Source organism: Vidua chalybeata, chromosome 20 (genome assembly GCF_026979565.1).
Source record: "Vidua chalybeata isolate OUT-0048 chromosome 20, bVidCha1 merged haplotype, whole genome shotgun sequence".
Taxonomy (NCBI): Eukaryota; Metazoa; Chordata; class Aves; order Passeriformes; family Viduidae; genus Vidua; species Vidua chalybeata.
The window spans coordinates 1,126,347-1,147,653 of record NC_071549.1 but is presented as its reverse complement, the minus strand read 5'-3'; the positions used below and the strand labels follow the sequence as shown (position 1 = coordinate 1,147,653).

The following is a 21,307-nucleotide window of genomic DNA, read 5'->3' as shown; positions in this document are numbered from 1 at the left end:
CTTCCAGAAGAGAAGTTCAGTCCCTCCCTTTGGCTTCCCGTGCATCTGGAATTGCTGATCCCATTTCTCCAGACAGGAGCTCCTTCTGTAGTAGCAGGCTTTTAAATATGTAAATCTATTTTCAAAGCAAAATAACCCCCCCAAATGTTCATGTATCTCTCAGAAGGAATAAAGGGTCTCTGTCCTAATATTTTATGCAAATCTTGCTTTTGCTCTTGTACTTGGGCATGAATAAATATCAGTGCTTCAAAAGAAGAAAAAAAAAACTTCATCAAAAGAAAAAAAACTTTATTTCTATTGCATAAATAATGGTAAAATTAAAATATTTTTATACAGATTATATATTTACAGTAGAGTTTGGTTAGAGGGAACAGCTGATACATATGGCATTCAATTTTCCTTTATACACTCCTTTATACACTCAGATAACTTGTAATAACATAGGATTTATTTCAGTTGCATGCCCAGTTAATTTATATTAATATTTACAGTATTTTGTACAAAGGTTTTTTGTTAGGTTTTTTTTTTTTTACTATTATGCTGCTGACTTTGTGAAGTTTTTTCTTTAATTAAAAAGCCATGTCTTTCATTAACGAGCCAAAAAAAACCTGGTGAGTTTACAAATGAATAGTAAATGGCTGGAAAACATGAGCTGATGACAAAAGGGAGACACAGGGATTAGTGGAGACCTTCCTAGAGATGAATCAGGAGGCATTGATTCCTTAGATCCTGCTATGGAATAAATAGCAACAGCCTGGGTCCTGGGCTTATTCCAATTAACTCTAATGAGTCATTTCTGACTGACCCTGGGCCCACGAGTAACCTGCTCTCCCTTCCTCACCCAGCCCAGATAAATCTGAGGGAACAACAGTTGGAAGAGCTTTGGCTGCTCTGGAAGGGATGCTCAGGAACGTGGGCCCACCCTCGGGCTGCTGCCCTGGGAATAGAGGCAGGAGTTTGGGGATTGATGTCAACAACATCACCTGCACCCTTTGGAATGGCCCCCAGGAGGGACAGAAGGTGCCCAAGTGCTGGTGGCACCAGAGCCACCTCAGAGCTTCCCAAGGTCTCCTGGCTGGCTGATGGAGACACAGGACCAGCTGGGAAAGGAAAGCTGGAACATGGATCTCACCTAAAGAGGGGCAAATCCAGCTGCTGGTTTGGGATGTTGGCAAAGACAGGCCAGGAACTGCTGGGGAAATAATTGGGTGGGAAATGGCAATTTCGTTTAGCAATGGTTTTCAAGGCTACAAAGTATTTTGGTCTGTCTTGACAGAAAATTAAAAAAAACCCTGTGGTACCTTCATCATCAAATTGTCAAGTTCTGAGCTCTAGATCCAGAGGATTTCCTTTTTCTCCTTTCTCCCGCTTCTGGGGCTGCAATTATTTCATAGATAATTGCCAAGATTCCCAGCAGTTTCCCAGGCTTTTGCCACTGGAAAGGTGCAAGTGGAGCATACTTCCAATTAAAATGGTCTTAGATTTTCTGCCCACCTTGCTCTTGGTGAAGCTTCGTCACTTCCTAGAGCAGCCTAAAATGTCCTTCTTGAACTGGAGAAATACAGACCCCATCCTGGTAACAGGCAACAACATAAAGAGATGGAAATGGGGTGAAACTTTTCTTTTTCTGCATTAAATTCCTGGGAAAGGAACAGGTCTTAAGTGATGCCAGGGAAATGTAATTGCACTGTCAGAGCACAGGAGGGTAAAATAATAGATTGAAACACAGCAAGTTCTGTACATCTTCATCAGTGGAATGGAAGCGTGATTCAGAGCCAAGAAAAAAAGACACTTCATCAGATTCTCATTTTAGAAGAGTTGGTTTTTCTTCTTTCAAACGCTCATCCATAAAGCAGGAACTAAATCATGGATTACAGGGGTGGGTAAAATAAGGGACTTCATTCTTAGAGATCTTAATGTCATTCCTCCCACTGCTTCTCCCCTCGCTGATGCAGGGCTGACGGGGGCTGTGCTCCTGTCACCTCAGGGTGCTGACAGCCCTGGCAGCTCCCAGCACGTGCAGGGGCTGAGTTTTCCAAGGGAAAAGCTGAGAATTCCCCCTTGTCCCGGGGCCCTCGCTGAGAATGGAGCCCCTCCCAGTCACCTGGAGCCCCTCCCAGTACCAGGGGTGGCCCAGGAGATGTTTCACTCTTCTGCAACAGGCAGGAGGATGCAGAGTCAGTATCTGGGACAAAATATTCCTAAGAAAGCACCAGTGGGTACTCGGCTCATCCAAACAGATTTCAGCCATCCAGAGTGGCAGCCTTGGGAATGTTTTCTAGCTTGGCTTGCTTTGCTTGCTTTGCTTGCTTCCTACCCTAGTTCTGGATTTAAAACCCCTCTTTACTCGGCCCAGCTTATAAAGAAGGGTATCCAAGCTGCTGGAATTAAAGCAACCAACATCCAGCCCTTCCAGTGCACACGTCCAACAGGTGAAACCTCTGGATAACCGGGATGGAATCTCTCAAATGAACTGGATTACACCCAGAAATTCAGCTCTGGCTCACCGGGGAGCAGGGACGGGAGCTGGGGGCGCTCCTCCCTCCCACCGCCCTGCTCACCCTGGACCTGGGGTCTGTGATCCCTGTCCCAGGTGCTGACAGTGACTGGGGGATATGGGGGTGCCCATCAAGCAGGAAGGAGAATTATTTTGTGAACTCTCTTTAATTCCCTATCACCTCCCACAGCATGAGGAGTGCAGTGCTAACAAAGGCAAGACTTCCTAATTTAAATATTTTGATTATGTTGACATTGCTTCTGATCAGAAATTCCTCCTCAGTGGCACACTCGTGGAGGGGCCAGGCTCCCATGGGTGGCACCAGAGGTGACACCTCCCAGGTGTCACTGGCTGTGAGCAGGATCTGGCTCTCCAGGGCCACCAGCACCACTATCATGGAATATCCTGAGTTGGAAGGGACCCACAAGGACCTCGAGTCCAGCTCCTGGCCATGCTCAGGACAAAGCCACTGCGTCTGTCCTGCCCGGACACTCCCCAGCTGTGGTTTCCTCATGGCTGCCCTGAAGGAATGGCTTTGGCTCTGACAGGTGAGCAGTGTTCCTTCAGCAGCTTTTGCTGGAATTCGCTTCCCTCCAAATTATTTCAGCATTGGTGAGGCTGCTGTTCCTTCTGCTGGCTTCTCCAGGGCATGGAATCAGGATCACTGCTAAAGCCAGTGGTTGAAGCCAAGGTCACCAAGTGGTGATCAGGGGTGTAGCCTTGCAGGAGCAGGACCCCAAATCCTTCCCACATGGAGAACCTTCCAAAGAGTCCTCAGCAAGCCCAGGACAGGCAGTGCTCAGGCTGAGTGGATTTCACTCCCTCCTCAATTAAACCAAAGCCTCTCTCGGGCTGAAATCATCACATCCCTCTCAAAGCCTTCCCTGCACATCAATCCCCTTAATTGCACACAGTCCTCTGTGGCCAAGCCAACAGAGTTGCTCACGAATTCCTAATAATTCCCTAATCCATGAAAAGCCCCTGTCCCACTGCTGGGAGCTGTTTGCCCATCCCTGGAAGTCTGGGATCATGTGTGCTCTGCCACGGTGGCACCCATGTCACGAACAGCCAGGGTTGCCATGGCAATCTCCTGTTCCTCCAGAACTGCAGGGCTGAAAAGACACTTCAATCCTCCTGGAACTGGCAAGAGCAGAAGTTTAGAGCTTTTTCTGACAGCTCTGCTGCAGTCTGGGTATTTTTTTAAGTATGTTAATTAGCACTTAAATAGGTTTTTTTTTCCTTAAAGTATGGGATGTGGGGTTTTTATTTTTATGTCTTTGATTCTTCTGCTTTCTCCCCCCTCAGCTTTTGCCATCAGGTTCCAATCAGAATTTTACTGTTCTATTTTTACCTCCTGTCTGTAAAAGCAGCAAAAAGCCCTATTTTTCCCCTCTTGTGTAGAAGAAGAAAAAAAAAAAAAGAAAAAAAAAAAAAGAAAAAAAAAAAAAGAGATAAATGGATGTTACATAAATGGAGCCAGGGAGGGAGGTAGGAGACATTCAGTGCTGCTGGATGGGAAGGTTGTGGGGAAGGAAAGGATGGAGTAGCTTGGCCTGATCCATCCTGCATTGCCAGGAGCCACTGATTAAAGAAGGGATCTGTTCACAACACCTGGAGATGGAGGAAGGCTGCTCTAGGAAGGGAAAGGAGACCTCTGGCAAGACATGACCCTGATTCATAATGGAAAAGTGAAGTTCCCTACAGAAAAATCACACCGCAAAGCCCCAAAAATCCTGTACCCAGTAAAATCAGTGGGGAGTTGTGCAATGAACTCTACTGACACCAGGCTATGGCTTTTACCAATATTTTCATTATAGGTTTGGCTTTACCAATGGAGCTGCGAGGGGAAGGGTTGGGCTGGAGAATGGCTGTATTTACAAGGGTTTATGGGGCATGCAGGAGGCAATTCTGGAGCCCTCCAGAAAGCTTCAAGGAACACAGACAATCATTGTCCATGAGGTGCTGCTGGGCCTGGAGTCTGCTGGGGGCTTGTGGCACATGGGTGAGGAAATGTGGGGAAATGCCTGGATTGGGGTTGTGAGTTTGGGCTCAGTGGAGGCACTGCTCCACCCCATGCTCCCCCATCCCTCCCTCCACTTCCCTCTGCCCACGCTCACTCCTGCACTATCCTAGGGACAAAATGAGTATTCCTCAGTGGCAAGGAACATTTAGACTTTTTTTCCCACAGCTGCCACCTTTCCACAGACCCCTGAGACCTAAAAGTGGGGATCTCCAAACTCGTTATCTGCAATGCTCTGCACAGAAAATGTGTCTGGACTCCCCAGTACTGAGAATCCCACACCAGAATACCCCACAGATATTCTGCTGCTGCCCTGTAGCAAATGGAAATCTCTCCATCTTCTGGGAGACAGAATCATTTTTTTAAATGGGATATTCTGCAGTTCACCTCTATTGGTCACAGCAGAACAGAAATGCAGGAATTTGGGAAAGGCAGAAAAAACCAACTCAGCTGCTGTGGAAAAGGTGTTGTCTTTGGGATGGAGGGGACACCAGGAAAATGGCAGGAAAAGGTGGAGGTGGGACACTGAGACACTTAAAAGTGACTTGAGTTTAAAGGGGTGGTGGGAGACAGGACAACGAGCAGCAGATTTTTAGATTAGGCTGCTAAAAATACAGGTAAATGTTGTAGGTCAGACTAGTAGAAAAGAAAGAGCTGGGATGAGCGTTGGGGATGGATCCAGTGTAAGTCAATGTCTGCAGGGTGGGATGAGGGAGGCTGGGGCTGTGCAACCCCTAGGGAGCCATCCTGGCCCTCCTGTGGCACAGGGAACAGTCACCTCCACTTCCAGGAGCAACATTTCAGAGTCCCTGGGTGTGCCTGGAGCTCTCCCAGCACAGCCTCCATGGAACTCCCTTGGAGCACTCCATGATCCCCAGCTGGGAAACCCCTCCCAGGAGGGCAGGAGATCACCTCTGTCCTGGTGTGGCACCCAGGGGCACAGTTCATCCAAAGGGAAATGCACGGATTTGTGTCAAGTTTCAAAGGAAAAACACCTTCCCAAGTAATCCTGGCTCCTTGCACTTCCCATGCCGTGTCCCTGCTCTGCATCATTCCATCTTCTCCTTGCTGTTCCCTAAAATGTATTCCAGGAAAACCACCCAATGCTCCCCAGATCTGGAAGTCTGACACACTTCAAACACACGGGGGTGGGCTCAGGTTTGGTTCCTTCTCCTCCTGCTGAGCTTGGCTTTTCCAATGGCCCCCTTTGGAGCCTGCCATGGGATGGGGGTGGTGGGATGGATCCTGGGAGGGAATGGAGAAGTTGGCTGGTCAAATCAACACTTTACCATGTGGGCTAAAATAAAACCTCCCCCACAGGATGATGTCTGCCACGGAGGTTTCACTGCAGATCATAACCAGGCCACATGAAATGGAATAAATTAAAATTGTGCAGGAAAGGAGAGGGGAGGAAAGCTCAGGAAGAGCTTCCCTCAGGATTTTCACCTGGGAAAAAAATTCTTGAAGATCAATAAAGAAGAAAGATAAAACTGCTGGAGAGGAAGTGTTGAATATGCAGAAAGGCTCGAGGAGAGGGAGGTTTAGCTGGCGCTGGTGGTGGCAGAGTCCCTTGGAAGACTTTGCACAAGTTCAGCAATGCCCACGTGGGAAAACAAGGGGTGCTCCTCAAGCCCTGATTCACAGTCAGAAAAAAATGGCCAACTGACTCCTGCTACCCCACAGTCTCGTGTCAAAGGTGGAGTTGATGAAGCAAAAAATAGACATTTTGTATGGTGCTGGCAAATTCTCCCTTTTTTCCTCAGAAAATACTGTACAAGGATGCTCTAGCTCCCCTCTAATGCCGTAAACTCCATGGCATGGTCATAAGGGAAAAGGAAAGTGAAGCTGGAACATGTGGAACGAAAGGAACAGGACTTGCTTGTGGCAATGCTACCATCAACTTCCTGGGGTTGTGGGCCCGGCGGGAGCTCCGTGGGATCGTCAGTGGGCCCTGGGGTAAGGACAAGTCACGAGGCTGGGCCTCCTCCAAACCGCAGAGTGCCGGATCCAAGTGTCCTCCGCGCTGCCATTGCTGTTTCGAAGCAATAATTCGGGACTCCTGGATGTGGGATTATTGCATTAGGAAACAAAACCTTTAAAGCATTAGAACAGCCCTTTGATGTCCCTGCCAAAAGGATGTGGTTGGTTCACAGGACACGCTGCTGGCTCCGGCTCCTGCTGCAGGCGCCGGCTGTGCCCGCGTGTCGGTGCCGTGGGATCGGGGCGGGAGCTCTCCCGGGGTGCGCATGCATGGCCGCCATCCCGTGCCAGGACCACTCGAGCCGTGCCAGCACTACTCCATGCCACTGCGCAGGATCTGGTTGGCCGCGATCAGCATCACGCTGATGATGAAGGCCATGGCGAAGGCGCAGATGAGGCTCTTGCGCACGCACGTCTGGCGATTCTGCTTCTGGGCGTGCACTGTGGGGACAAGAGGGGCGTCACACAGGGCAGGGGTTCTGTTCCCTCCTGGAGCAGCTCAGGAACCCTTCTGTTCTCACTGTCACCTCTCCCTGCTGGCACATTCCCAAACAACCCACCCAACCCTCCAGGACTTCCAAACCAGCCCATCCCAGTCCTTCCCAACCCTTCAGGAACTCCTCTCCCTCATCATTGCTTTTAATCCCTTTAAATGCTCACAGGGATGTTTGGGGTTAGCTGTGTATTTCTTTTAAGCTCTTTGTGAAGTTGGAATCATAGAATGGGTTGGGCTGGAAGTGACCTAAAGCTCATCTTTGTCCCGTGGCAGGGACACCTTCCACTGTCCAAGGCTGCTCCAAGCCCATCCAGCCTGGCCTTGGGCACTGCCAGGGATCCAGGGGCAGCCACAGCTGCTCTGGGCACCCTGTGCCAGGGCCTGCCCACCCTCCTTGCCACTCGCTGACCTAAACTTCCTCTCTTTCAGTCTGAACTAAGTTGTTTCTAAAGTTCGTTAATAGCAATTATCAACCTTGTGTGAATCCCTCCAACTCATCCAGGTCCACTGGGAATGAGTGGAAAATCAAGAAGTGCTCTCTGATGACACTCAGGCCCCCACTGTGACAGTTCCCAGGAGTATCCATGGCACATGAGTCACTTTTCCAAACTTCTTCACCTTTCTTTGGCTTAAGCCAAATCAGATTTATTAAGAACCTTTCCAAGTGAATGCTTGCAGAATAATTGTCAAAAGAGATGAGAGCAGCAATTAAAAAGCAGACAGAGTTGGCATTTTTAGCACTTGTTTTATTTAATTGTACTTTTTGCTAAGCTCGTCAGTGAGAATTCGTGCTGTGACTTAATAAAGCCAGTTCATGACTCTGTCTTGGCCTCCCCACACCTGAATGTCAGAGCCACGGGTGGTGTTGGGGCACTGTGGAGATTTGTTTGCAAAGGTCTTGAAGGCTCCCCCAGGCAATCCGAGGTGCTGATGGCTGGAACAGCCCAATGATCATCCAGCACCACCACCATGGTCACCACTGAACCATGTCCTAAGTGCCACATCCACACTTCTTGGGCACTCCCAGCGATGGGGATTCCACCACTGCTGGACAACCCTTTCAGTGAAGAAATTTCTCCTATTTTCTAATCCAAACCTCCCCTGGCCCAGCCTGAGGCCGTTCCCTCTCCTCCTTTCCCTGTTCCCTGGCAGCAGAGCCCGACCCCCCCCTGGCTGTCCCCTCCTGTCAGGAGCTGTGCAGAGCCACAAGGTCCCCCCTGAGCCTCCTTTTCTCCAGGCCGAGCCCCTTCCCAGCTGCCTCAGCTGCTCCTGGGGCTCCAGACCCTTCCCAGCTCCTTTCCCTGCCCTGGACACGCTCCAGCCCCGCAGGGGCTGCATTGTCCTCAGGGGCCCAGGGCTGCCCCCAGGGTTTGAGGTGTGACCTCAGCAGTGCCAGCAGAGGGGACAAATCCTGCCCTGGTCCCAGTGCAGCCCAGGTGCCATTGGCCTTTTTGGCCACCACGGGCACACCTGGGCTGATGTGCAGCCACTGGCACCAGCACCCCCAGGCCCTTTGCCAGCTGTCCTCCACCTTCTCTCCCAGCCTGGAATGTTCCATGGGACATTCTGCTCCTGTTGTGCCCCATGGAACAAGTGCAGGACCTGGCACTTGGCCTTCTTGACCCTCATCCAATTGGCCTGCCCAGGTCAGTCAGGGACAGCCAGGAAATCATCCCACACAGGATGGACAGCTCTGCCTGCCTGCTCTGGGCCCTGCTTTGCTCTTTGGGCTTCCTTTGCCCTGGGAAGGGATGTCCCTGTCACCTTCTCCTCATGGATGGCCTTGTGATGACAGGAAGCCTTCAGATGGTTGACAACAACCCCAAAACAAACCTAAAATGCAGCCAAGGACAGGCTCCAGGTGCCCACATTTGGAAAGCTGGAAAGGAGAATATTTTTAGAATTCGTGGAAAATCCCCTTGTTCTGATTCAGCCTTGAACCTTACTGCACAGAGAGCCCTGGATGCTGGGTTTTGAATCCCAGTTTTCTCCCCCATCACCTCCTCTGGCTGGTGTTCAGCAGTGCCTGTGCCCCAATCCCAGCTCCCAGTGGCTCCAGCTCAGTGCCAGGGGCACAGAGCCCTCCTTAGGGAGGGTTGGAGCCATCCTGCCCCGGGAAGAGAATGTGAGTGGGGCCTCACTGTGTTCTGGGCAGGGAATGAAATCCCCCCTGCCAGCAGCTCTCCCAAATTCCTCACTCTCTGCTTGCACTGCCCTGCTCCTGGATTCCTTCTCTGGCATTTATAAACCACACAGGATCAGTGCTGTGGCTCCCTGGCTTTGTGCACAGTGCCCTGGTGCTTTGAAAAGCTCATTCCTGCCCAGCTACAGTTATTTTTTAATGTATTTTTCTCTTATTTCTGTACTTTGAAAGCACTCCCAGGCAGCAGAGAAATCACAGACACCACCAGCATTGCTGTCAGGGTGGGGCTGGTGATGGGAACAGCAGCCCGAGGCTGGCCAAGGGTTTATTGGGATAACAAACTCACCTCTTCAGAGGAAGAGAATAAAACATGCTCGGTGTTTCTGCAGAAATGTTCCTGAACTGACCAACCTCTTGAGGGTTCTGTTATATGACAGAGCCTGAAGGCAGCAGGATGCAGGGAAGTCTCATTTACTGCTCTTTACCCACTAAGGGGACACCAAACATCCAAATTACCTACAAATAACCCCGGGGGAAAGGGGAATGTCTGTGGAGGGGCTGAAGGCCCAGCCAGACCCTCTTGCTGTTGGTTGGGAATGACTCCAGGAAGGAGATGGGTATCAGCATTGCCCTGCTCCCTTGAAACCCACAGAGGAACTGGAGACAGAGGAGCTGGAACTCCTGATGTCCTGATTCCTGGAATTCTTCCCTACGTGCTGCCCTCTTGAAGTTCCGTTTAACCAGCCCTGCTTACTGGGGAGGGTACACCTCAGTTCTCTCCTTTCTCTAAATCCATAATCTCTGAGCACAGAATCTGCTTTTCCTGCTGGTTCCCATGGCTGGCATTGTCCCAGGGCTGGATGCCAACATTTGGGTGCACTGGGAGCTTTTGCCACCCACGGGACACACCAGGGGGTGGATGTTGGCCGGTTCATTGGACATGGGCAGAGCCTGAGGCTCCTCTGGAGAAATCCTCAACCCTTCTTAGGGGGGAGAGCAACCCAGAAGCTTCCAACATCCATCAGACCTCACAAGGCAAAGGCAAATCAAGGCTGGGTCGTTCTTCATCTTCTCAACAGTCCCAGGACAGGCTGGTGAGGAGAACTCCCCCCTGGCACAGACCACGGCCCCCAGAACTCCTCCAGCAGGAACTGGGCTAATGGGGCCGGGCTGTTTCCAGGTCACGATGCCCACAGTGGGTTTGGGATGTGCTCCAGCACTGGGAGCCTTCTCTCCTGCAGGAGAACAGCTCCTCACAAGGACAGCAGTGTATTTATAGTGCCCTGTCCCAGCCCTGCCACAGGTGAGTGATGGTGGCTTGCTCTGGCTGCCTGGAGTTATTTTTGCTTTAACAGGTCAGTTTGTCATCCCCAAACTGAGCTGAGCAGGACAAAGGGGGCAGGGAGGAGCTGCTGCTGCATGCCATGGATCTGAGGGCCATGGCTGAGGGTGGGACCCCCCTGGCAGTCCTGTAACCACTGACACTGCTATGCCACCAGCTCTGTGTCCTGAGTGCTGGATCAAGGGAACTGCCAGGAGAAGGCTGCTGGGCTGTAAATCTTTGGGAGTACAGCATTGCTGCAAAATTGTCCTTTCCCTGTGTCCCAGGAAATCACACAGCCTTCACTGTCCTGCCCTGAGTGCTGATAAAAACAGATAAAGCTGAGGACAGAACTGTGCCTCTGCCCTAGGTGTGTCCTTCCCCTGGATGTGACATCCTGCAAATGACTTCAGTGTTCAGAGGGAGCTGAGGAAATCCTGGACTTGGCCCTGACTATAATACAAATATTGCATTTGGGGTAAACGGTGTGGTGAGAGGTGCAAGGTCTGTCATCCACATTGATACTGAAGAAGATTTCATGGTCATAAAGACCTTATTCTCACATAATGGCATAATTGTATGACAGAAATGTCATGGCTTTGTACTGACGGTCATTTTACCTGTACAACAGTCTTCAGCACCTGAGCAGCTCACCCAGGCGTGGAGAAGGGGCATGTCCAAGTATGGAAAACAGGGGTGTCCAGGTGTGGAAAATGGGCATGTCCAGGTGTGGAAAATGGGCATGTCCAAGTGTGGAGAAGGGGAATGTCCAGGTGTGGAGAAGGGGAATGTCTCTGCCTACGGGAGGAGAAGGGTTTGGGGCTGGTCTGGGATGCAAGAACACACCCAGAGGTGACACTGAGTGGAGATCTCCCTTTCACTAAGCTGCTCCTGGAAGTCTCTGCTGTGTCTGCTCCCTTAGGAGATCCCCAAATCTCAGTGAAAGCCACTGGGGCTCATCTTGGCTTCATTCCTCCCCAGAATTAAAGGCTTTTCAGTGGGGTGGATGATACATTAAATATAGATGGGAGTTGAAAGAAATATTTGAATTGCTATTTGAGGAGTTGAACTAAGAAAGGGAGTTGTTTTAGGGTGCAATTCATCTCATCCCAAGGTGGCACCTAAATTAAACTCAAGGAGTTCTACCCAAAAAGCATCTCCTTCAGTGCACTAATTAGAAGTGAGTGACCCCAGGGACACACCCCAGGACAGCTGACAGCTGTCCCTTAGTGCCACAATCCATGACATGCTCTGGAATCCTGTAGGGATCCTGGTGTTTGAGAACTGGGAACTCTGAGGGCACTGGTGGGTCAGTCCTGGCCAGCCTGGAGAGCTGCATGGACACAGCCTGTCCTTTTCTGGCAGAAATGCTCTTGTCAGAGCTGTCAGACCAAACCTGTCCCCTTCCACTGGGACCTGGAGCAAAACTTTGCCCCGCTGTTGATAGTTCAGCTCATCTTTATTCCCTGCTGGATTTGTGTGTGTTCCCAACATCTAAAAAAGGGTCTGTTTTGCTTCTAGGTTCTGCCTGGCACCAGCAATGCCAAAACATCCCACGAGAAAAGCTGTTCCTGCTGCACTTTTGGAAACTGGAGCTTCCAAAATGAGATGCTGAGCATTAGGGATGCAGTTTTTTTCTGGGATGGTTCAGCCAAGCTCCCAAAACTCTCAGCAGTGACAGCTGGCTCCTGTCCCCAGGGATCAGCAGGTCAGTGGGCACCAACAGCTCCAGGCAAGGAAGAAACATCTCTTCCTCTCACTGTTCTCCAGGAGGAACACAAAAATTGTTGCTTGGCCTGATTCGGAGAGTGCTGCTGCTGCCTCCCTGCTGCAGGTGTTTTAAAATTCAGCTGTGCTGCCCTAGCTTCTCTGCTCTGTTTGACAGAGGTCAGGGTGGGAATGGAACTGCTGCATCCCATTCATTAGCCAGGCCAAGGCTGGGCTATATTTTCATCCTCTGCCTTTTGTCTCTGCCTGGTGCCCTTTCAGAGCTGTTTGACCCCACAGAATGTCACAATTCCCCCCAAATGGTCTAAAGTGGGATTGCTGGGTGGGAAATGCAGTGGCTCCACCAGGGCACAAACTCTGAGCTTCTCTGTTCCATTTCCCTGGGCTCTTCTGCACTTGAGATAATTTCATGGAATCATAGAACAGTTTGGGTTGGAAGGGAACCTAAAAACCATTTCATTCCATGAGCAGGGACACCTCCCGCTGTCCCAGGCTGCTCCAAGCCCCAGAGTCCAGCCTGGCCTTGGGCACTGCCAGGGATCCAGGGGCAGCCACAGTCTGAACAACCAGGACCTCTCTGGTTGCTCTAAGCAGCAACCCTTCAGAGCAGTGTGAGTTCCTCTGGCCAAGGAACTGAAAATGCTTCTTCTGAGGTGGCTTAAAATGGGGAATGTCTTTGCCAGTGTCAGCCCTGTCCAAGTGCAAAATTTACTGTAGGTCCCAGTTCTGATCCCAATTCCTGATCCCCTGTGGCTCTGCTGAAGGAAGGAAATGTTTCCCCTTCTCTGGGTGCCTCCAAGCACTGCTCAGCCTTGGCTTTGCAGAGCTCCTCATGTGTTGAGAGGAGTTGTCCTGGCTGAGGCAGGGCCTGGCAGCTCAGAGCAAAAGGTCCCCAGAGCAGCAGGGCATGCACGCAGCCCCTCTGCTCACTGCTGGTGTTACAGTGGAGCAGAGGACTCGCCCCAGATCCTCCCTGGAGCCTTCTTGGGAGCTCAGCAGAAAACTGGGGAAGCCCAGCACAGCTTGTTAGGGCCTGCCAGTGCCAAGAAAGTCTTTCCATGGCGGGATGAGGGAAATCAAGGTGTTTCTGTAGGGAAATACAGCCTGGCCTAGACACTGACCTCAGCACATCCCACCAGAGAGAGGGGAAACCCCCAGTGCTTCATCCTTGTGCCTGCAAAAGGATCAGCTTTGCTGAGGGACAGAAGTCTGAGGGCAGCTGTTGAGCTCTCTGTGTGTCCTTGCTCCTCACTCCAAAATAACCCCCTGCCAACCCCAGGCACCAGGATCAGAGCGAGTTCTACAGACACAGGAGAATTGAACAGGAGCCCAGGGGCTTCCTCTCTCACCTTCAAACTCCGTTTGGCAGTTGCCAGAGTTCTCGTTCAAGCTCTCCTCCTCGTTGATGATGATGTTCTCGATGTCCTTCATGGTGAGGTGGTCGCGGAAGGCGTGGTACAGGATGTGCTTCAGCTCCTCCAGCGTTATCCTCTGCATGTCAAACTGTGGGAGACAGCCCAGTTACACCCAGGGATGGGGCTCTGTGAGGCCAAGGCCACAGTCCCCAGCTCGTGTTTTACCAGCCTCATTTCAACAGCTCAGTGTGGGTTTGTGCTCTTTGGGGTTGGTTTCACTCTAACAGTCGATGCTCTAAATGGGTGTTGCCCCTGCCAGCTCCCTTGGCACTGGTGGAGCAGCAGAGAAACCCAGCCCTGTGCCAGGGATGGCCTTCCAGGCTGGAGAGGCAGCAATCCAGTCCATCCCAACAAAGAGAAAACCCTCAGGGATTCCCCTGCTAGCTCTCACACCTCCCATGAGCCACAACCCTGTTTCTGCCCCCTTTTTTACATTCCTAAACCCCCAGTTGTGTCTGGGTGGGAGGAACAAGCAGAGGACACTTCCCTCGGAGCAGACTTCTGTCGTGGATCCAGTAGGAAGTGCTGTTCTTACACCAACCAAGTGTTAAACCCACAAGTCCTGCTGAATGTGAACATTTTGCCCCAGCAGGACGGGTGACGCCTGCAGTTTGTGGTGTTAATTAGTCCCTGCTAACGGTGCAGCAGAGAGGAGACACACCACGGCTGCTGTGCAGTGCCAGGGGAGCAGAGGAGTGTCTCTGAGTTTTGGAAAGAAGGATGGAAATGTTCCAAGCCATGATGAGTTTTTCTGAGTGCTGCAGAAGCTCCTCCTCTGTCGAGCTCCTCGAAGTGAGGCCTTGCAGCCCCAGCAGGGTTCGCGCACAGCAAGCAGGGCCCTCCAGGGCTCCTCCACCCACCTGAGCCACCCTCAGGACACCCAGAATGGCCAAACCCCTCTGGCTCAATGCCCCAGTGGAGGGAGGGCAATGCCAACTCACAGCTACTTCTGCTGGGAGAGTGGAGATGCAGCAGGAAATTCTCATTCCTTCCCCAGCCGGGGGAGAAAAGGACAAACCAGGCAGGACAGGACACAGGGAATGGCTCCCACGGCCAGAGGGCAGGGATGGATGGGATATTGGGCAGGAATTGTTCCCTGGCAGGGTGGGCAGGCCCTGGCACAGGGTGCCCAGAGCAGCTGTGGCTGCCCCTGGATCCCTGGCAGTGCCCAAGGCCAGGCTGGACAGGGCTTGGAGCATCCTGGGACAGTGGGAGGTGTCCCTGCCCTGTCCCTGTCCTTGCCATGGCAGGAGTGGCACTAGAGAGGCACTAGAGGGGTCCCTGCCACCCCAAGCCTTTCTGTGATTCTGATTCCCTGAGGGCAGAAAAACCAAACCCACAAAGTACAGCAAATGCCAGATTTGCATTGGCCTCCAGAATTGTCCCTGAGGCAGGAACTGGAAGAGAATTCCAGCAGAGGTTGAGCATCAGCCCCGACGAGGTGGAATGGGGTCAGCACATGCTGAGGGGCTGCTCCTGCAGGCAGGAAGTGACAATGGGGATGGAATTGTGGGGCTCAGTTTCAGGTTGGAGTTTCCCAGGATGAAGACTCCAAAAGAATGCAGGATGGGGTGTTGGCTGAGAAATCCTTGGATTTACCCCCATGCAATCAGCAGTGCAGGAAGCCAACCAGGAGGGCTGGCAACCCTGGGCAGCTTCACTGCCCCCTGCAAACCTCCAGCAACACCCCCAGCACTGCTGCAAGGCAACCAGAGGAATTATCCCAAATTTCCACACCTTCAGTTGCCAGGAGAAACGCTTTTTGTCATGGAACAGGATGTGAAGAGCACAGCTGCTCCCTTTTCAACATTAAAGACAGCAGAGCAGGGCTGGTGAGATTTGTTCATGCACAACAAAGCAGGATGGAAATTGGTGATTAAATCCCAGGGGGATTTGCAGCCCAGCTTTGAACTGGGCACTGAGGAGCCACTGGTGACAATGGGGCGCTCACTATTTTTAGCTGAATCCCTGAGGAACAAGGACAGCAGAAAAACCAAACCCATCAGCCCTGCTGTTCACAGAAATGCTTTTCATATGGACAGAGCCAGAACTTTGTCTCTGTCCCTGCTGTCCACTTCCCTGCACATTTCCTGCAGCAGGCTGGGATGGTGCAGGAAATGAGTGAAGGGAATTGGGGAAATGGGTGTTTCTGTGGGTGCTGGATAAAACCAGAGGGATGTGTGCAAATCTGCCAGCACACACAGGGATAGATGGGCATATTGCAGGGCCCAGCTTAAGCAAAGTGCACTCATTTTCCTTCATTAACCCCTTGGAGGACGAATGATTTTGCACCTGTGCAATAAACAGGGGTCAGGGAAGAAAACCTCAGGCTGAGCAGCTCAGGAGCGATGAGAATTCCAGGATGGGTGGGGTTGGAAGGACCTTAAAGCCCATCCAGTGCCACCCCTGCCATGGCAGGGACACCTCCCACTGTCCCAGGATGCTCCAAGCCCTGTCCAGCCTGGCCTTGGGCACTGCCAGGGATCCAGGGGCAGCCACAGCTGCTCTGGGCACCCTGTGCCAGGGCCTGCCCACCCTGCCAGGGAACAATTCCTGTCCCATATCCCATCAAACCCTGCACAGTGGCAGTGGGAAGCCATTCCCTGTGTCCTGTCCCTCCAGTTCCTGGTGCAGGGTCCCTCTCTGCCTTCCCTGTGTCCCCTCCAGACCCTGGGAAGTGCTGGGAGGTCTCCAACAACCTCCTGCTCCCCAGGCTGCACAGCCCCAGCTCCCTCAGCCTCTCAGTCTCTGCTGCTCTCCCTCTCCCAGCATTGCCACTAAAAAGCCTCTGCAGAGTCTGCTGTCCTCCTGCCTCTGCTCCAGGCTGGAGCAGAAACACACCTGTGGGGATCAGCTCATCCTCTAATTGTGGCAGCAGTAATGACTTGAGGGGTTTGGGGTCTTCCTGTTCCAGTTCAAATCTGTCTGGAGGGAAGGAATTGTTCTCTTAACAAATGCTCAGCTGCTGCTGCATCTCAAATGTTATGCTAATAGAGAGAGAAATTATCTTTTTAACTTGTTTTGTTGTCATTTGTATCCTTTAGGAAGTGGAACAACCTCAGATGGGATTCAAAGTCACCCTCGTTGTCTGATTGAGTTGGACTCAATCTTTGGGGGTCCCTTCCAGCTCAGAACACTGTCAATCTGTGAATTTATGCAGTGATTTTTGGTCTCTGCTTTGACATTTGCAGGACAGCCACCCTCCCTGAGCTCTGTGTCACCCTGGCAGAGTGTCCAGGGTGGCTCCAGCTCGGGGCAGGCAGGGACAAGCTCTGCTTGAGCTCCCAAGCAATTCCAATTATCCCTGCTCTCCAACCCAGCAATTTCCCTGATTCACTTTTCAATTACTCTGGGTTTTATTGTGGCAATGACAGGAACCAGGGAGCAACTCCTAACTTTTATTGACTCCGTGGGGAGGCACATGGGGACGGTGGCAAGCTGGAAACTTTCTATAGGATTTATAATTAGGACAAATCAATGGAGCTGCTTGTGAGCCTCGGAATAATTCGCTGTGAGCAGTGAAACACAAACGGTGCTGAGGCCCAAACTCCAGGTGCTGCTGTGAGTGGGAGCTGTGGAGAGCACCAGGAACTGGGCACTGCAGCTCCTGAGGGACCCCTGAGGCTGGAGGATGTTGTCCCACGAGGTATCTGGAAGGGAAAGTGGACCTGGTCCAATCTAGCATGTAGCTTCCTTCCTGACTTAAAATTCCTGCAGGAAATGAATCCCTACCTCAGTTCCTTGAGTCTCCCCAGTCGAAATTTCCCAAATTTGTGTCTGCCTTGCCTGCAGAGCCCCATTCCCAGGGAGTTCTGTGTCCTGCCTGGCCAAGGCTCCTCTGCTCTGTGCAGGAATGGCCCAATGGGAAGAGCTTGTTCCTTGAAGGGGTTAAATGCTGGAATAGCACTTATGATCATTTCATATCAGCTCAGCTTTAAAACAAAATAGTGGGAGGATTCTCTCTGGAATCCCAGGGTGGCCTTGCTGCCCTGCAGGTGGGTGAGGTCAGGGGGACCCTGCAGTGACAGGAGCAGGGCCACTCTGGGGACCTGCAGGGTCTTTTAAAGCTCCTGTGCTCAACAAGAGGTGGGACTGGCTGCTCTGGCAGGGAGGGTTTAGCTGGGAGAGCACTTAGACACAGGTTTATTTTAGGTTTATTTTCCTACATAAACCACTTGAAAGGGTCAGCTGGGGCTGTTGAGGGCTCCAGGTGGAGCAGGATTTTGCCTCCTGCTCTGATCATTAATTCTGCAATCCCAAAAGCTTCAAAGAATCAGAGAATCATTAGAGAATCATGAGTCCAGCCATGGGCCTGGCCCCAATTCCAGCACTAAACCAGGCACAAAGCACCATATCTGCAGTGACCCCTAGGCACGGCCCAAAGCCCGTGTCCGTGTTCCACTGGTCTCTTCTTCAGGGCAGCCCTGGACAATCTCTGAGTAACAAACAAGGCCCTTGTTCTGCCCTCAGACCTCCTGCATGGCTTGAATGATCCCAGGGCAGATGCAGAGGGGCTCTGCCCACACTGCCACAGTGGGGATGGGATCCCAAAAACACCTGGAGTCTGCTGAGCAGCTTTGGGCTTTCTGCACAGGTATAGGTATATTTGTATGGAGAAATGTATTGTCTTATTATATATTATTGTTGTTATTGTTATTAATACTACTGTAATGGTTACTGTTGTTGTTATTACACAACATTAATAATAATAATGATGATGATGATGATGATGTTAGAGGAATGAAGCACCTCTCCTGTGAGGAAAGGCTGGGAGAGTGGGGGTTATTCAGCCTGGAGAAGAGAAGGTTTGGGGCCTTCCAAGACCTGAAGAAGCCAACAAGGAAGATGGAGAAAGACTTTGGACAAGGCATGGAGGGACAGGACACAGGGAATGGATCCCACTGCTGGAGGGCAGGGATGGATGGGATATTGGGATGGAATTGGGGTGGCCCTGGCACAGGGTGCCCAGAGCAGCTGTGGCTGCCCCTGGATCAGTGCCCCAGGCCAGGCTGGATGGGGCTTGGAGCACTCTGGGATAGTGGAAGATGTCCCTGCTCATGCCAAGTGTTTAAAACTTTATGGTCTTAAGGTTTCTTCTAACCCAAATCACTCTGGGATATGATGATAATAAATTTTAAAGTATAAAATGTGTATACACACACAACACAAATACATATATATATATATATATATATATATATATATATATATATATAAATGGGAACATATGAAATATTTTCCAGGTGTCCAGTCCTCTCCAAGCCCCTCCCAGCTGGCAAGAGGGAGCAGCGCTCCACCCGAGATGGATTATCCCCTCCTTGATGTGGGAGGGAGATGTGGGCAGGACACGGTCCCATCCTGCCCGGGGCTGGACCCCAGCACTGAGAGCCCTGCCCTCCCTGCATGGTGTTATCCCATCCCCATCCCATTATCCCATCCCCATCATCCCATCCCATTATCCCAGCACTGAGAGCCCTGCCCTCCCTGCATAGTGTTATCCCATCCCCATCCCATTATCCCATCCCCATCATCCCATCCCATTATCCCAGCACTGAGAGCCCTGCCCTCCCTGCATGGTGTTATCCCATCCCCATCCCATTATCCCATCCCCATCCCATCCCATCCCCATCATCCCATCCCATTATCCCATCCCCATCCCATTATCCCATCCCATTATCCCATCCCATCCTCATCCCATCCCCATCATCCCATCCCATTATCCCAGCACTGAGAGCCCTGCCCTCCCTGCGTAGTGTTATCCAATCCCCATCCCATTATCCTATCCCATCCCCATTCCATTCCATTCCATTCCATTCCATTCCGTTATCCCATCCCATTATCCCATCCCATTATCCCATCCCTCCCACAGAGCACGAGGCTCTGCGTGGTCCCACAGGGACACGCTCACTCCCAGTGCCTGGGGCACCGGGAGCCCTGCAGGAGCCATGCCCTGGAAATAACCTGGAACGCTCACCCTGCGGTGGGCAGGGCTGGTGACAGCGCCGCGAGCAGCGGGACATGCCCAGGGCAGCCAGGGGGCTGTGCCAGCTTCCCCTGGGCTGGCAGAGCTTCCATCCCAGCAGGAACATCCCACATTCCCGACGCTGCCAGGAGCAGGAAGGGCACGGGCACATTTCCATAGTGATATTCCCTCGTCCCCTCTCGCGACAGCTCCGGCGGCAGGACTCGGACACACGGCGACAAATGCCCAGCGGGTTTCAGGGCACGCCCTGGGACACTCCAGTCGGGTTTGAGTGCACGTTCACAGCGCCCTAACCCCAAACGCCCACAAAAAGAGTTCTCACTGTGAGATGAGGAGGAATTCCAACCTCACCTGGCCCTGGGTACCTCCTGTGCGTCCCTGCACACCCCCCACAGCCCACATGGGATCTTCAGGGAACATCCCTGGGATTCCCGAGACATCTCTGGTGTCTGTGGGTCACAACCTGCTCTGGGCTGGGCTCCAACACCCCCCTTTGCTCCCAGGGATGGGCGATTTTGTGGCTGTCCTGTGCAGGTCCAGGAGCTGAACTCGATGGTCCTTGGGGATCCCTTCCCTTGGGATATTCCCCAATGCTCAATGTAGGTTTGGAGCATCCTTAAAGCTGCTGGCTCTGTGACTCCTGGGACAGGGGCTGGTGTGGCCCCCACATGTCTGCCAGGAGCCCACAGGGACACATTTGGCTCTGGAGATGGGAAATGCTGCTGGAATTGCTTTTCCATTCAAGAACAAACCTGGAGCTGTAATTCCCCCCTGGAGATGTAATTCCCTCTGCTGGTCTCACCCCCTGGTGAGGCTGGTCCCTGCCTTTCCTAAATCCAGATTCATTTTGGGGCAATGATTTAAGCAGAGAACGGGTCTTTGGCTGCGCCTCCACTTCCCAGCTGGGATCTAATGCTTCTTAAACTGGGCTGAGAGGAATAGGCCCCCTGAGAGGCACCACCTCCCAGCAAACACAGCAGGAATATTAATGCTGGCCCCATTCAATTACCTTGAAATCGTTTAGTAAACCACAGAGAAGCGGTGGTCTGGTGGTTTTTAAATTAGAGAATGCTCTGAGGCTGCAGCACAAATTAACAGGCCCCAACAATTTCTGTGGTGTGGGTTTAGGGCTGCCAGGCCTCACCCCCAGGCTGATCCTAATCAAAGGGAATCCCTAACGAGGGCTGCACCTTCCTGACCTCCCTGACAGGCCTGGGGGAGCCTCTGGGGCAGCAAACTCCTCTCAGCTAATGAGAGCTAAAGCTGGGAATTCCCATTTGGCACCGACCATCTTCTGTCTCCCCCCCAGATCTGGAGTTCTCATGGATTCCTGTCCTGGGGTAAATCCAGCAGTGGGCTGAGGTAAAACTGTTCTGATGGTGCTGTCTGTCCTGACATGGAAATGGCAGGTGGCAGCCTCAAAATGAGCAAAATCATTCACACAGCAGAAAAAAAAAAAAAAAAAAAAAAAAAAAAAAAAAAATAGTGGCTAAATATTTATGCAAAAATATCCAGAGATATCCCATAGTATGAAATCCCGTGTCCCTCTGCAGGAATAGGATTGCACCCTGAGCTGTTCCCCCTTGGCTCAGTCAGTGAGAGTACAGCAAGGGGGTTTGGGGCAGATCACTCTGAGGGCTGTGCCAAAACTCCAAATATTCCAAGGAGGAAAAAATCCTTCTGTCTTTGCCCCACAAAACTCTCCTCCATCAGGGGAGAGCAGG

The 21,307-nt window shown here is 51.7% G+C and overlaps 1 protein-coding gene across 2 annotated transcripts in view; it reads right to left on the bottom strand.

Annotated features, from left to right (window-relative positions):
* Positions 1-267: 267 nt before the first annotated feature.
* CALN1 (calneuron 1) overlaps positions 268-21,307 on the bottom strand; it is a 150,204-nt gene continuing 129,164 nt past the window's right edge. For both annotated transcript variants that reach the window (XM_053961194.1, XM_053961195.1), the window contains 2 exons: positions 13,535-13,688; positions 268-6,938 (listed from right to left, as the gene is read on the bottom strand). In XM_053961194.1, the coding sequence (XP_053817169.1) occupies positions 6,811-6,938; positions 13,535-13,688 (282 nt within the window). In that variant the 3' untranslated portion in view covers positions 268-6,810. The remainder of the gene's footprint in view (positions 6,939-13,534; positions 13,689-21,307) is intronic.